Source organism: Microplitis demolitor, chromosome 2 (genome assembly GCF_026212275.2).
Source record: "Microplitis demolitor isolate Queensland-Clemson2020A chromosome 2, iyMicDemo2.1a, whole genome shotgun sequence".
Lineage (NCBI taxonomy): Eukaryota > Metazoa > Arthropoda > Insecta > Hymenoptera > Braconidae > Microplitis > Microplitis demolitor.
The window spans coordinates 9,420,554-9,435,347 of record NC_068546.1 but is presented as its reverse complement, the minus strand read 5'-3'; the positions used below and the strand labels follow the sequence as shown (position 1 = coordinate 9,435,347).

Genomic DNA, 14,794 nt, shown 5'->3' with positions numbered 1-14,794 from the left:
TTAGATTATTTGTTGTTTAATAAAAATTGCAAATTCATTGATAATCTACATGAATTTGGAATGATGTAACCCGGACCACTCCCTCTCTCCATAAACCTACACACTGAGCGACACCATGGCATACCGTAACTCTGTTTTTATTTTTCCAGTCTCTGTTTTTGTTTTTGCTTATAAGTTCTGAGCATTTTGGTTAAGTTTTAGTTTTTATTTAGCTGCGTGGTTTTGGTGATAATTCCACAGATCAAAAATTATCCAGTTTTATTTATGCGTGGTTTTGAGATAGTTCCACAGATCAAAAATTTTATCTAATCCTTAAGATTTACTGGTTTGGTGATTCCAGTGATAAAAATTACCTGGCGCCCTGATAGTCTTGAGACTGGATGCTAAGGACAGAGAACGAAGTTTGTGGCACAAAGGAGATCTTGGCGTATTAACGTATGCTTGAATGGATCAATTTTTGTGTTATAATATATATATATATATATATATATATATATATATATATATATATACATATATATATAAATATCTTAAGCGCAAAAACTAACAAAGGAACCTGGATATATATATATATATATATATATATATATATATATATATATATATATATTTATATATCTTAACGGGGTTTTCACCACCGAGGATCTACCGAAGTGAAGTCCGAATACACTTACTATTTGGTCACCTTGTTCAAAAATTTAAATGTTGGGCGCCAGGTGATGCAATACTCACCAAATAAACAATTATCGAAATTCAGCTCAAATTATCAGTTACAAAAAAATCGAAATGCCGTTGTCGGCTTGACTCAATATAAACAAAATTATAAACAAAAAAATCATAATTGATCGAAACAAAGTCAGTTCATTGCTCGAAAAAAAAAAAAAAAACAGTCGTTTGACAAAATTGAAATACACTTATTTTATTTCACAAATACACACGACGTAGTTCTTAACGAAATACTCAACCGGTGACGTCAGATTATTTTACATGGCAAGACTCGACTGCCGCAACGAATGAGAAAGAGATAATCCGCAATTCTCAGAAATACTCGAATAAAATAAAATAGAATAAAATTATATTTTATACTTCGGTAACGCGTAATTTTACTATCACATAATTATTGCGCGTCATTAATTATTAAATTAATTATCATTTGCACAAACGTGTTCACTTGTACATTAAACTAAATAAGTCGGTCGTATACTTTACTCAGTTCTCATGCCGAGGCTTCGGCTTGTTCACTTGTTTACGAAAAGCGATTTATTCGTCGCGATTAATCCTCCGTTTTTCAACTTCGGCTTATTCTTCACGGCGTAAATCGAATTGTTCAAAAATCGGATTTGAAATTGTTCTTTTGGTCGAGTCGAATTTTTCAAATACAAAAACACGGCCGTTCAGAACGAAGTCTATCCCGAACCTCTCGTCTCAATCCATGCGGTGGATCAATTGCTCGGTCAAAGTCGAAACTTTTGATTCTAGATGTCACTAGAATTTACCTATCCGGTAACCATTGATGATTTAAAATAAATTCAAACCACGAGTCGATGTCAAATTTTTTATCATGTTACAATATATATATATATATATATACACTTATCCAAAAAATTGGAGAAACAAAAAATTTGTATAAATTTTTTAGTGAATTTGGAAGGCTGTATTCTCGTGAAAATTGATCGTATCGAAAAAATAAAAAAAGCAAATTGAAGCTTGAAATCTCTAGTTTAAAAATCTTTCAGCAAAATAATTTTCTGAGCCACGGTTTTTGCGGAATCCTTAATTTGTGTAATCAATACGAATATGAAAAATTTAGTTTTTTCCAGATTTTCTTTCATTTTAGCGTTAGTTATTAAGTAAACGTGAGGTAAGAATAAAAAAAAATAAAAAAATTCTGAAAAACGACAAAAAAAGAGAATTTTTTTACTTTTAATCTTTATGTTTTACTCGGGGGTTTTTTAACTCCCCGCTAAAAAAATTGATAATTTTCAAAAATTTCGGGAAGTTATTATTTTCACCCCGATTTGCAAAAATCGAAATTTCATCAGATGTCGACGTTTTGAGGTCTTAGGAAGCTATTCTGACTGTTTTTAGAATGATGTCCGAGTGTGTGTGTTTGTGTGTGTGTGTGTGTGCGTGTGTGTGTGTGACCAATCTATAACTTTTTAAGTAATGAACCGATTTGGATGGTTGAGGCGGCAATCGAAAGAGCTTGTTGGTCATCAACTTTTCTAAAAATTTCAGATTATTTGATCAAGTAACAGAAGATTCAGCCAAATAGTGTCCACCAGCCTAAATATTTTCATTTCATTGCTTGATCGTCTACAGCATCAAGTTCGAATATAAACCAATGTTTGAATGTGTACCTTTCATGAGACATTGTTATGCCTTCAGATTAGCTACGTATCTTATGTAATACAATAACCTATGACGTGTTATGTGCGCTATTTACTTTAACAATAATGTCCTAATGCCAGGATGATTGCATAATTCCTAATCAAATAAAAACATGTGGGACAATATTTTTCGCAATTCTACATCATTTTCGTAAAATAAATACTAAAGTTAAGACACCCACACTTAAACATGTGGCTTTAGAAAAACAAACACACACACATACATCCATACGAGCACCACACATATATCTACATGCACATGCTTCTTACTTCAATTACTTGAGTATTGAATTGTTGAATCAGAAAGGAATTCCAACCTGAGGACCTTATATCTAGTTAAAAACCATTATTATTCTTGTTTTGAATCCTTTTTTTAATCAATTTCCATAGCAGGACTTTATGAAATTGAGCTTCTTATCGATTAGTGTAAACGAAAGAAAGCTCATGACATTTTGATCATCATTAAAAGTAGTGAATAAAAAAGACTTGTGTAGTATTAAAACAAATTTTTTTTTTTTTACGTCTTTCAATTATGATTTATTCAATTTTTGTGGAAAGAATATGGATCAAGGAATATTTCGCTGTCAAAATCACTATTTCGCAGCCTAAATCCTGCGTTTACTGAGTTTTTAACGGAGAATAAATATCAATATTATTTTTGCTTTCAACAAACAACTACATATGTGAAATATTTTACTATTTTCATGAATTTCGGGAAGATTTTGATATTATGTGCACTTTCAGCTTAAGTACAACGTTTAACATTTTATTTTCCTATGTGACTTCTGCTAGTTTCATAAAACATTGTCAGTAAAGTGATATTAAATTTTATCCGTAGCTCAATATTATTTAATAAACATCAACGGAACGTCTGCGTTTGCCGCACGTGCTTACAAAATGAAATCTATGATGTGTATAGAAAAAAATTCAAATAAAAGAGAAATTGCTAATAAAAGAGATCAGAAAATAGGAATAAGAATACTAGTTCTAAAATAATTATATGATCCATTAAATTGTGAGTCACAAAACTAAATCATCGACAAAAAAAAAATTTCGTATATAATTGATCATTAAGGAAGTTAAAAATTCTCGATATTTTCATAATTCTCAAAAGTTCTCGATATACATTAATTACATTTTGCTTAGGATTTAATTTGTTTTTACTGGATTATATGAGTTTTTCTAAATCTGAAGCAATTTTCTTTTTCAACTTTCTTTCGATATCAAGTTCATATTTAATCTGTTTATGACTTTCTTCTAAATGTTTCATAAGTACTGCAATTACAACATTTACAAGAACGAATTGGGCCATCAAAACAAAAATAACAAAAAATAAAGGGGCAATTATCGTGCTCACACAGCAATTTTTAACACAGTCCATTGAATCATCGCAATCTTCACGGAGTGTATCTTTCATAATTCCATTCCAATTATCACCAGTAGCGACTCTGAACAAAGTCAAAAATGCCATCCCAAAATGATTAAAATGGGCGTGCTCACCTAGACCTTGGCAAGGCAATTTTGCGCTGCACTCTGTTCAACCAAAATTCTTTAAGTATTTATATTAAGATCTACATATCATTATAATCATATGATTGACTTACCTAATCTACCAAATAATTCAACTCCAAGTGCAGCGAATATGAAAAATAACAAGAAAAATAGAAGACCTAAGTTACCAACTTGTGGTAGTGCTTGCATTACTGTATCCAGTAAAGCTCGAATTCCCTTGGCCATTTTTAATAGTTTTAGAACTGCGAAAAATGAAAAGAATGTTATCCATTCAGAATCATAGGTCACTTTAAGATGATGAAAACTAACCTCGAGCAATTCGCAAAATCCTCATGACACGAACAATTGTTGGATTAATAGGAATGATCTTTGACTGAACTTCTTCCAAAATTATTCCGACGACTGAAAGAACGACAATTCCTTCATCTAGTTTGTTCCACTTATCTTCAAAGTATATAGGTATGCCAAGTGCTAAAATCTTCATCAACGATTCAAGAATAAATACAGCCGTGAAGAAGTAATTAAAAATTTTCAATACATAACTAAGCGCTTTCGGCATCATGTAAAATTCCATTGCCATTGTAACAACATTTAATCCGATTACAGCAGCGATCGCTAAATCAAAATATTTTGAAGTGACAACAGTATGCAAGTATAATCTTGATTTTGAATAATCTTTGTAATAAGCAGTTGTCAATATTTCTGCAACTGAAAGAACACCTAACATTAAGGGTTTGAATAATCTTTGACGAAAAATTTATTCTTATCTTTTATTTAAATGAAATTTTTTTCAAAATTAAATTTTTATATAATTAATGGAAGCATGTATTATTTGCCAAAAAAAAACCTGCGACTATAAGAATCTATTAATTGATATCCTATTAAAGGACGTTCTCACCGAAATCACTTTTCTTACAATCTTCCTGAAATTTTGAATAGACATACTTTTAAGTATCATTTATACGTTGAAATTTTGCAATAGAGTCCTTGCGGTACTAAATTTGTAATAATTGACTCTTTAAATTTGCATATTTAATATGTGAACCCTACCCCGAACAGTGTGATAGTACACGTGTTCATGAATATAAATAGAAATTTTTTTACGATTGTTTTAAAAAACTGAAAATCATTAATTGAAGATGTAAAAAATATGCTTCTGAAAAAATAAGAAAAACGAGCGGTATTGATTTTGTTGTATGTAAATTTACCGATATAATTTATCATTATTATAGTTAGATTAGCTAGTTTGTTCACAATAGTTATGCAGTATATTTACCGTAATTAAACTGCAAAGTTACCTATAAAATTATAGTAAAATTACTATAAAAATGCCGAACTTTTTCCGAAAAAATCCTACATAAAAAACCGTAATAATACGGTAATTTCATCATAATAAAATTGTTTTTTTTTTTTTTTATAATACCGTAGTTATCTTGCAATTTTGCCAGATTTATGCTGATATTGTGGAAAATTGTAAAAAACTTAGTTTCATTTTTTGCTTACTTCTGCATTAAAAATCATCGAAAATGTGCAAAATATAAAATTTTTCACATTATTCTATTTGTTTACACGTTTCTAATTCAAACAAAAAAATGTAAGCGAAAATAATTATCCGGAATAATTTAAATCTTCAATTTCCTTATGTTTATTTGAATGAAGATTCATATAATTAACATCGTTCTTCAAGTAAGTGATTTGGCCCAGTGGTCAACAGATCAGACTTCAAATAATTAGGAATTGGGATCAATCCCACGAGACAGTGTTTTTTTTTTTTTTTTTTTATATGACAGTTACTGTATATATAACTTCATAAAGTTTTATATAGTTATATAAAATTATGCGTAACTAAATAAAATTTTACATAATTATAAATATAATTTTTTTCTCGAGAGAACGGTTTTACTGCAAAAATGTCGAGAATCTAATATATAAAATTCTCGTGTCGCGATGTTTATTACCAAACTCCTTCGATACGGCTAGGCCGATTTGTTTTAAAACTTTTTGTGCATATCGGGTAGGTCTAAGAATCGGCTATCTATTTTTCATACCCCTAAATGATAAGGGTGACCCACCCTTAAATATTTTTCAATTACAATTTATTTTTATTATATTTTTTTTCTCAACTTAGATTTATCTTTAACCCTTCCGGTCGATAACTGATCAACTTTCTAACGATCTGTTATGCCCGCCAGGTATCTACTGTTGTCACCTCTCAACCAGTAAACATCACGGAGTTGGTATGATAACGAAGTCGGCCTCCTTCCTTTCACTTTCTATACAGTTTTCACCCATTTTTTTTTTTTTTTTGGTTATATTTGTGTCTTGATCGTAGCGGTGACTATTAAACGTCATCATATCATTTTAATTTTTTCGTGCAACTCTCACGCTTATTTTATGCTCTTAGTCAATTTATCATTATTTTATATAGTGCTATTATTATTTATTTATATTTTAATAACAATTACTAAAGACAGTTATCACTTGTAGTAGATTAAGCAATCTGATATGAATCAACACGTGTTGTGAGCTCCCACCAACAACGGTCATTACTTTACCTGTATATCATACTTATTATTTTGTGGAAGTAGTTTTAAATTAAAAGAGAAACGTATACGTGTTTAATAAATATAAGTGTTTTATAATTGTAAAAGGTAATTCAAATAATAAGCAAACGAATACAATATTAAGTTACTGTTTTTTCACCAATAATTATTTCGAATTGATTTATTTATATGTTCTATGGACAGTAGGGTGAGTAAAAAAGATCAACTATTTTTTTTTTACAAGTGCCATGGAAAAATAAGTTGCTAGATATCTTAAAAAAAAAATCTCCAAATATTATCGCCCAATTTTTTTAGGAAGATCCTCCGCATCACAGTTTTTTATTTTTTTTCTCAGCCCAATAAAAAAAAATTCATACATCATCATTAATTGATTGTACAGAAAAATGTTTTAAAAAAGTTTTGTAGGAAATTCAATGTTCTACAAATAAAGTATTCTATATTTTTTCCGTAGGCCTCATCATTTGAATGAAAATGAAAATTTAAGTTTGATTATTTTAAGACAAATTTTATTTTTTTTTTATGAATTGTATAACTTAATGATAAATGATTATTATAAAATACACAATACTAATTTTTGTAGGAAATTAACTGCTCTATAAAAATGGTGTTGTATATTTTGGCGATGAAATTAAGCCTCCAAAAGATATTCATCATCAAACTTTCATGTGCATTAATTTTAAAAGTTTTTGATTAGATGATCGGAAAATTTCAATATAATTTATAAGTTTTGAGAAAATTTACACAAATTTTAGTTCTTATCGACTAAGAAACTTCAAAATATATTTCAAGTTTTTTTTATGTGTAAGTATCTTTGTCTACGTTTGAAAAAATGAATTGTACATTATTTATCGTTTAGTTAATTGTTTATTAATAAAAAAAGCAAGTTTTCAACATAAATATATTATGATATGTTTCAGTTTTAGAGAAAAAAAAATGTCCACTTAGTTATAAAAAAGTTTTTTTATTTCAATTTTCAACGGAGTTATCAATTTTCAAACAATTTTTTGTTGCAAGTAGGGTAACTTTTTCGATGCTCTTTCATTCCTGAAGAATATTTATCGGGTAGAAAATATGCAGGTTCTTTTCAATATTTATTAGCTATGGTATTAGGACCAATTATGCCATCATGGGCCGATAAATAATTGATATAACATGATTTAGTGAAATAAGTGTTAAACATTTGATCTTGAAAAGAGTCTATAGGTTTCCATTTGTCATCACGAGTAAAACTAGGAGATATGTTCCATTGATTTTGCTGTTCGCAAGCCAAAGTCGCCACACATTTCCCAAAGCCCCTATTACCACGAGCCAATAAAATTTCACCCCGATATATTTCAGTAGTGTCAGTGACTGACCAAAATTGTACAAACTGATTACCAAGCGGCTTAATGTATTTGTTTTCTAGGATTTTACATTCTGTAATTGTGTTCGCTTCACTAACGTACTCCTTTTGCATGAACATTATCACAAATTCGAATGGATATTTATTATGGATATTTGAAATTCTATCACTTGGTTCACTATATAACCGAACATCATTCCTTAATATACGAGATCATGATGCCTTGCAAAAACATTCTCAATACTACGTACTCAGAGGTCAAATACTTGTACACTTGCTTTTAATTGTTCAGTTGTGTTCAATTGTTGTGTTTGAGCCGCCAGTATTAAAGTTTTATAAGTGGCAGAATTATGAGTAGCAATCAATGCAACCATTTTTATTTTTCGTGTCCCTGTCAAGCCCGTAAGAAAGTAACTATGATCTCGGTAAGTCGTAGACCAGGCTGCAGACAAAGACACTAATGTCATCGTCATCAATGATACATATACAAATATTGTTTTCATTATATAACGTTCTCTACTATTTTACGCGTCCCACGGCGGAGTGTGGTTGGCGCTCAATAGCCGTTATGGCTCTCCGTTGGTTGAAAACTGAAAACAAAATAAGAAACAAAACCAAAATGTCCCACCTGGAGATATCCTGAATCTCCCTGTACTAGCTGCTTTGCTCAGGCTGGGTTAGACAACCTAGTTGGGCGCCAGTTCGTGTGCCCCACGAACAAAATTAACTCAAAATAAATCAACGGAAAAAAATGAAATGAAAAATAAAAATAAATGACAGGGTAACAGTTTCAGATTTCAGGAAAAGGAAAGCAAGAAAAGAGATAGCAGTAATTGAAATAATAAAAATGAAATATTACCGGGTTGCTGACCATTTGCATTTAATTATCAATTTAATTAATAAATCATCAGTCAAATATATGTCGCATACTCACATAAATAATATCGAAAGAATAATAGTAAATCAATTACAAAAAAATAATAATAACAGTATGCGCATATAAAATTATAATTCAAATAATAATAATACTGCATAAACAAATAATGTATCAGCCGCAAAATAGCTTATATTATAGTATAAAGTGTAACCACTCGCCTGTGATTATCAAAAAAATATAACTATTAATAATTAATAATTCTCACTCGCACGTGAACATAAACAAAAGAAAATATCTGAATATATTCAGCTGTGACACTCACAGTATAATAATGGAACAATTATAAATTATCTTATCACTGGCATGTGGCCATGTAAATGATTTCCAGTAAAGGTTCCCAGTAAATTCCACTGGTGAATGTTGCGGTATTTACCAAATAATATTATCCTATACGCAAATAATAAAGATAAATACCACTCGTGGATAGAATACGTATGAATGATATTTATACCTTGATCACTCTCACGTGATAATTCAGTAATAAATTGATAATTCACCCTAAAGATTAATAATAATAATAATAACGCAAATTAATATAAACCAATACTCAAATTAATAATAATTAATAACTCGAATTAATAATAGTTAATAACTCAGCATTCTGTAATGTATATATATATATATATATATGACTATCGAAAACTCAGTCGCATATGTTTTGTCATCACGTGACATAAAATAATAATTATAGCGAAACATTTCCAAAATAAATACTCGGTATTCAAATACTAATAAATATTTGCGATCAAAAATTAAACATCCACTGGGCTCGATCACTACTCATTTCATCATATGCTTGTTAGTCTTGGGCCTAATCGGTCACCACTGAGAGCGCTCAATTTAGTTCATAATCCAATGGCGAACTAGTTCGCTCTTTTAGTTCATTAGTTCTTTTTTTTAAATAATTTGATAAAAACAATAAATAGAGAAAAAAATATATTTATGATTATTGCAGGTTCTGTTTATTTATGGAACATGACATTTTTTATTTAAATAAGAGTGAGAAAATAAAAGAATTTATATTAATAATTAGTCAACAGCTAGTCTCGTTTCTAGTATAATGCGTAATTATATTACAAATTTAAAAAATGCTAATTATTACAATTAAAGTTGACATTTTTTTATAGCACATCAAATCTTTTACTTAAGTAAAAATGAAAAAATTAAATAATTTATATTAATCATTAGTCAACAGCTAGTCTCGTTGAGTAATGATCTAATATATAAATAGTCTCTCGAAGTATCAAGGCGCGCACAGAAAAAGTAAATAACTCGGTTGGTCACATAGTGCCAGTGTCTAGTAAAACCGACGCTAAAAAAAATTTAAAAAGAACTAAGAGCGAGATCATCGATGAACTAGTTTGCATAGTTCACCTAAAGGAGCGCTCTTCCGACCTAGGTCGTTCGCGAACTACCCAAGACTAATGCTTGTAAAAGTCTAGCAATAAATAATCATCAACTACGTGATATTTACACGCTTGCAAATGGCCACCAACGCGGGAAAGCAAAGTTACACGCCAATGAATTTACCAAAGGTACTTACAGTCGTCGTTGTAAAATAACCGGCGAACAGGCTCCATCGGATTATTAACAACAAACTCAAAATAACACTATCAACTTTATTTAAGCAATAAATTGCCGATTCAGCTGGCGAACGTATCAAATATTTACGCACTAGATCCAAAGGCGTATGATAATAAGAAAATACTAATATGCAGCAGCACACCCTGCCCGTACGATTGTTTATCCACGTCTGACCATGGCAGCACGTGAGTTTCATGCCGGCCCCTCGACCGGCCATATTGTATATATGTATCTCATGTTAACCAATGGAGAACTATCTGTGTCTCATGTTAATTTCAAATAACACCAACGACAACGTACCCGATGTCAATTGTGTAACTTTGCCGATTCCCGACATCAAATGCCCAATTACTCCTCGTATTACTAATTACCAGTACTATAAATTGCTAACTCCATTGATGATTTATGCATGATAACTCTAAAATTAATTTATAATATAATAAATTTGTTGTTGAAAACTGTTGCGTCGCCGCGCATGCGCTGACCAACCACAATAACTACAAGCATATAAATAAAATGAATAATTATTTCCCAGCCTCCTAAAATCTAATTGTAAGATCAACATGATCAGTAAATTTTGCTGAATTCATCGCAGTTTTCACCTAATAAATCCATTAAGTACAAGTAGCGTAATAATTAAAATAAAAGTTTACATATAAACAAAATAATCATAAAATGAATGAGTGGAGAGACGTGTGAGCAGCGTGTGCTGCCATCTGTTGCTCACCGACCCGATGTGAGACTGCCGCGATATTTAAATATCGTGACAATTATATAAAAGTGTACACTATTATTCTTTGATTATAGTTTACTATATTCTATAGTCACGAATCGATTTCGAGAACGTATTCAAAGTCTAGGTATAATGCACAGTTTACAATAACTTCAAGATCATAACCAGAACGTACTTTTAGTTTCAGACTTCCGTTATTAACTAAATTCTCATGAAACACCTGAGTCCCCAGCAGATCAGGTTTAAGTCAAAAGTATACGGATCGTATCTACTATGAACAATTAAGCGTCAAATGCAAAAAACCGTATTTCCAAAGTGGATACATTTCTATATCCGAGTAATTATCCCTTTTAAATTCTGGTTGTATCGGTTGACCCAAAACTTGTTTTCTATCAATGTATATGTAAAGATAGTTGGAGGAAAAGTCATTATGTAGGATGACTATCGAGTAGTGATCTTTTCAAAGGTTATAACCGGCAAAACTTAAAAGTGGGTCATTTTTTCATGAAGATTGGAATTTGTCTTAAAGAGAAGAGATAGGGTTGTTAAATATGAATTTTTAAGATAATCATAAATAGCTAGAATGACATACAATAAATATTATTATTTTATGAGATATCTAATGAAAAATAAAATAGTGGGATGTAAGGTTTATTACCTTGAGAGATTTTCACAGGACCATTTAGTCTTCCTCCAACTATTAAAAATAGTAGAAGTTAGATTAATTAAAAAGTTTCTTAGTCTGTGAGTGTAAGTGAAAAAGTTTATTCATTTAAAATGTCTCAAAGTCGAATTTGTAATAAGAGTGAGTTGTGGGTGAATTTCGACAATAAATTGGTTGAGAAGAAGAATTGGAGAACAGCGTAAAATTTGTTGAAGAACAATAACGTCTACAAGACATTAGAGATGCGAAAATGCTGATGATCGCTTGATTATGTTAGCAACTGAACAATATGAGGCGTTCAATCAGTGATCCGAAAATATGAAAAGAGCTGAACAAACAGCCCGAGATGCACTTAACGAAACTATCAGTACAACGGCCGCACTCCAATTTGCAGGTATTATAATTTATATTGATATTTATAATTTTCTTTTGTTTTACATAAAAATTATATTTTATATATATTTTCAGAAGAGTTTGCGGCGGAAATTATTAACAAAAAAAAAGTGTCTTCGAATGACTAAAAAAAACAGCTCTTCAGTTAAGAAGAGGATATGTTTGTGATTTCGCAACCAGACAGGGCGAAAGAAAATATCGTTGAGAATTTTAGTCATAATGTTAAAGATGGAGATAATTGGGAATTAAAATTGAAAAAAATATGAACAAACATTGTTCATACAATCAATTATGAACTTGGTGAACAAATCACAATGGATATGTTGGCATTTCAAAATGAATATCATCATGATGATAATTAAAATTTATTTTTCATTTATCTTTGTAGTGAAATTTTTATTCAATCATTTTTTATTTTTATAGGACAAGGAGGTCTCACTGATTTCATTGAAGTGTCACGATTGGAGATCGTGATGGGCGTAGGTACGATATTCGTATAAAGTATAGTGAATAAAAAGGTACTTACATTGATCAAGGACCGATCCTATGACCTGGGCTCACGTGACCAAATGCTCAGTTTATTCTATTTTATATTTAATTCGCGCCCACACAATATTGTTGAAGACAATATTGATAAAACCCAAAACGATTTCCAATTTATTATGCGACTGATCTAATTTCACAATCAAACGTCGAGCGGTAAACGTAAGATTGTGTACCCCCTACTGTGAACTATCGGTCTGAGCGGCTAGACAGGTAGTAAAATAAGGGATAAAGGAAGGTGGGTTGCCGAAAAGCCTCGTGAAGCTATTATCTCGTTGTTAAAGTAAAATTGTCTGATAAATAATGTTTTTCAAATGTTTTATGTTAACGAGTATTTATTTATTAAATGACTCAATATTCTCAAAATACAAAAGGGGTTACAAATGGCAATATTAAGAATAGTAAATATAAAAGCAAATGTTTCATGCATATGGGTTACAATTATTTCAGAGTATATAAAAATAAAAATACCAAACAATGGTTACAATATTCAAAAACTTACCCTAAACAGGTTTTGGTGAGGTGTCAAGACTGTCAGCAGTTACACAGGACACTTATTCACGACGCGTTCTCGCAGTCAATTAATGTGATTTTAAATTTATCGAATTATTTATTTATTTAGTCTACCTTGTTGTAGAAGCTTCAATGGTTATGCGTTTTTAAATCTCTGTAGGTTAAATTAAAATGAAAGTCTTCGCGCTTTTCGCGGTAAAATAATTTCAATGTATTCAAATTCTTCGCGTCTTTGCGGTAATATAAATTTATAAAATCTTCGCGTATTTTTCGCGGAAAAAAAAATATTTCTAAATATTATTCAAAATCTTCGCCTTTTCGCGGTAAAATATTCTTTAAAATCTTCGCATTTATCGCGGTAAAATATTCTTTGATTCTCCACGTTTCTCGTGGTATATTTCAATATAAAAAAAATAATAAAATGAATGAAATTAGATGGTTTATAATAAGATGAAGATAATCAATGCTGTACCGGTGCTAAACGGTTGATATTAGTTCACGACTTACAACGATCAAGGACCAATCGTACGATCTGGGCTCACGTGATCGGATGCTATACGCTAATATCGCGTTGATTATGCTTCTGAAGCTAGTAGAAAATAATATACCGATTATACGAGTGCTTACGACGATCAAGGACCGATCCAATGATCTGGGCTCACGTGAACGAATGCTCAATCGGGATATCAATCCTCTAGCCACGAACACCGTCAAGTGTCCGGAGTTCGGTAAGGTTCAGAGTTTGATGCCCAAAAGAACTGATGAGCTAAAGTCCATGGTCCTTTTATATGATCCTCGCATATGAAAAGTGGTGGTAACCAGTTTCCCATACGAGAGGACTCGGACTCGCCCGAAAGTTCTAGGCCCATGCACACGTGTGATCCCTGGGAAACAGATTTTGACTATTAAAGTAGGCTGATGACCTGGCGCCACTCTGTTGCTGAGCATGCTTATGTAGGAAACCATAAATTTGGAGGTTTCCATTAGCTTTCTCTAATTTCCAAGAATCACATGCAGGTGCGCATGAGTTGGGTGGTCTATAGGTTTAAGATGAAAAATCAAAGAAGACTACCGCTTCTATGCTTAGATTAGTTAAATGGGAACGGATACATAAATTTTAAAAGTACGTTAAGTAAAAATGATGAAATTTCCAGAAAGAGAAATATATAATACGCGTGGTCCATTAGTACAATACGACTTAATTGTAAAGCGTTGACAACGCTCAGGTAGGTATATTTGTCCGGTACGACTTCTGGCGTCAGTAAGTTGGCGTTATACATAAAAGGTTTATGTACAGGAGGTTTTAGTGTGTACTTATTTTGGAAGAGAGAGAAAAAAAAATTAAAAATTTTTGAATGTAGCAGCCGTGACACCTCCCCACCTAAAAATAATCATCGTCCCGATGATTTACAATTTATGCAATTATTTGCTTAAATAGTGACTTAAATCAAACTTAATTCAAAAATTTTTTTTTTTTTGTTATTTTACGTTCGTATTTATGAAAAGGTCTGGATAAGAGGATAGTAAAGAACATCGCTTAAAATTTACTCATCTCAAATTGTAGTGATGTCTCTTCACAATGATTTTGGTATGGTGGATTCTCAAATGTTGCAACTATT

General features: G+C 31.0%; 1 protein-coding gene across 1 annotated transcript in view; it reads right to left on the bottom strand.

Moving 5' to 3' along the window:
- Positions 1–3,558: 3,558 nt before the first annotated feature.
- The window catches only part of LOC128667330 (voltage-dependent T-type calcium channel subunit alpha-1G-like), a 96,042-nt gene continuing 84,806 nt past the window's right edge, over positions 3,559–14,794 (bottom strand). Inside the window, exons 4-6 of the mRNA XM_053736988.1 lie at positions 4,212–4,604; positions 3,995–4,144; positions 3,559–3,923 (exon numbers count right to left, since the gene is read on the bottom strand). Of these exons, the coding sequence (XP_053592963.1) occupies positions 3,559–3,923; positions 3,995–4,144; positions 4,212–4,604 (908 nt within the window). The remainder of the gene's footprint in view (positions 3,924–3,994; positions 4,145–4,211; positions 4,605–14,794) is intronic.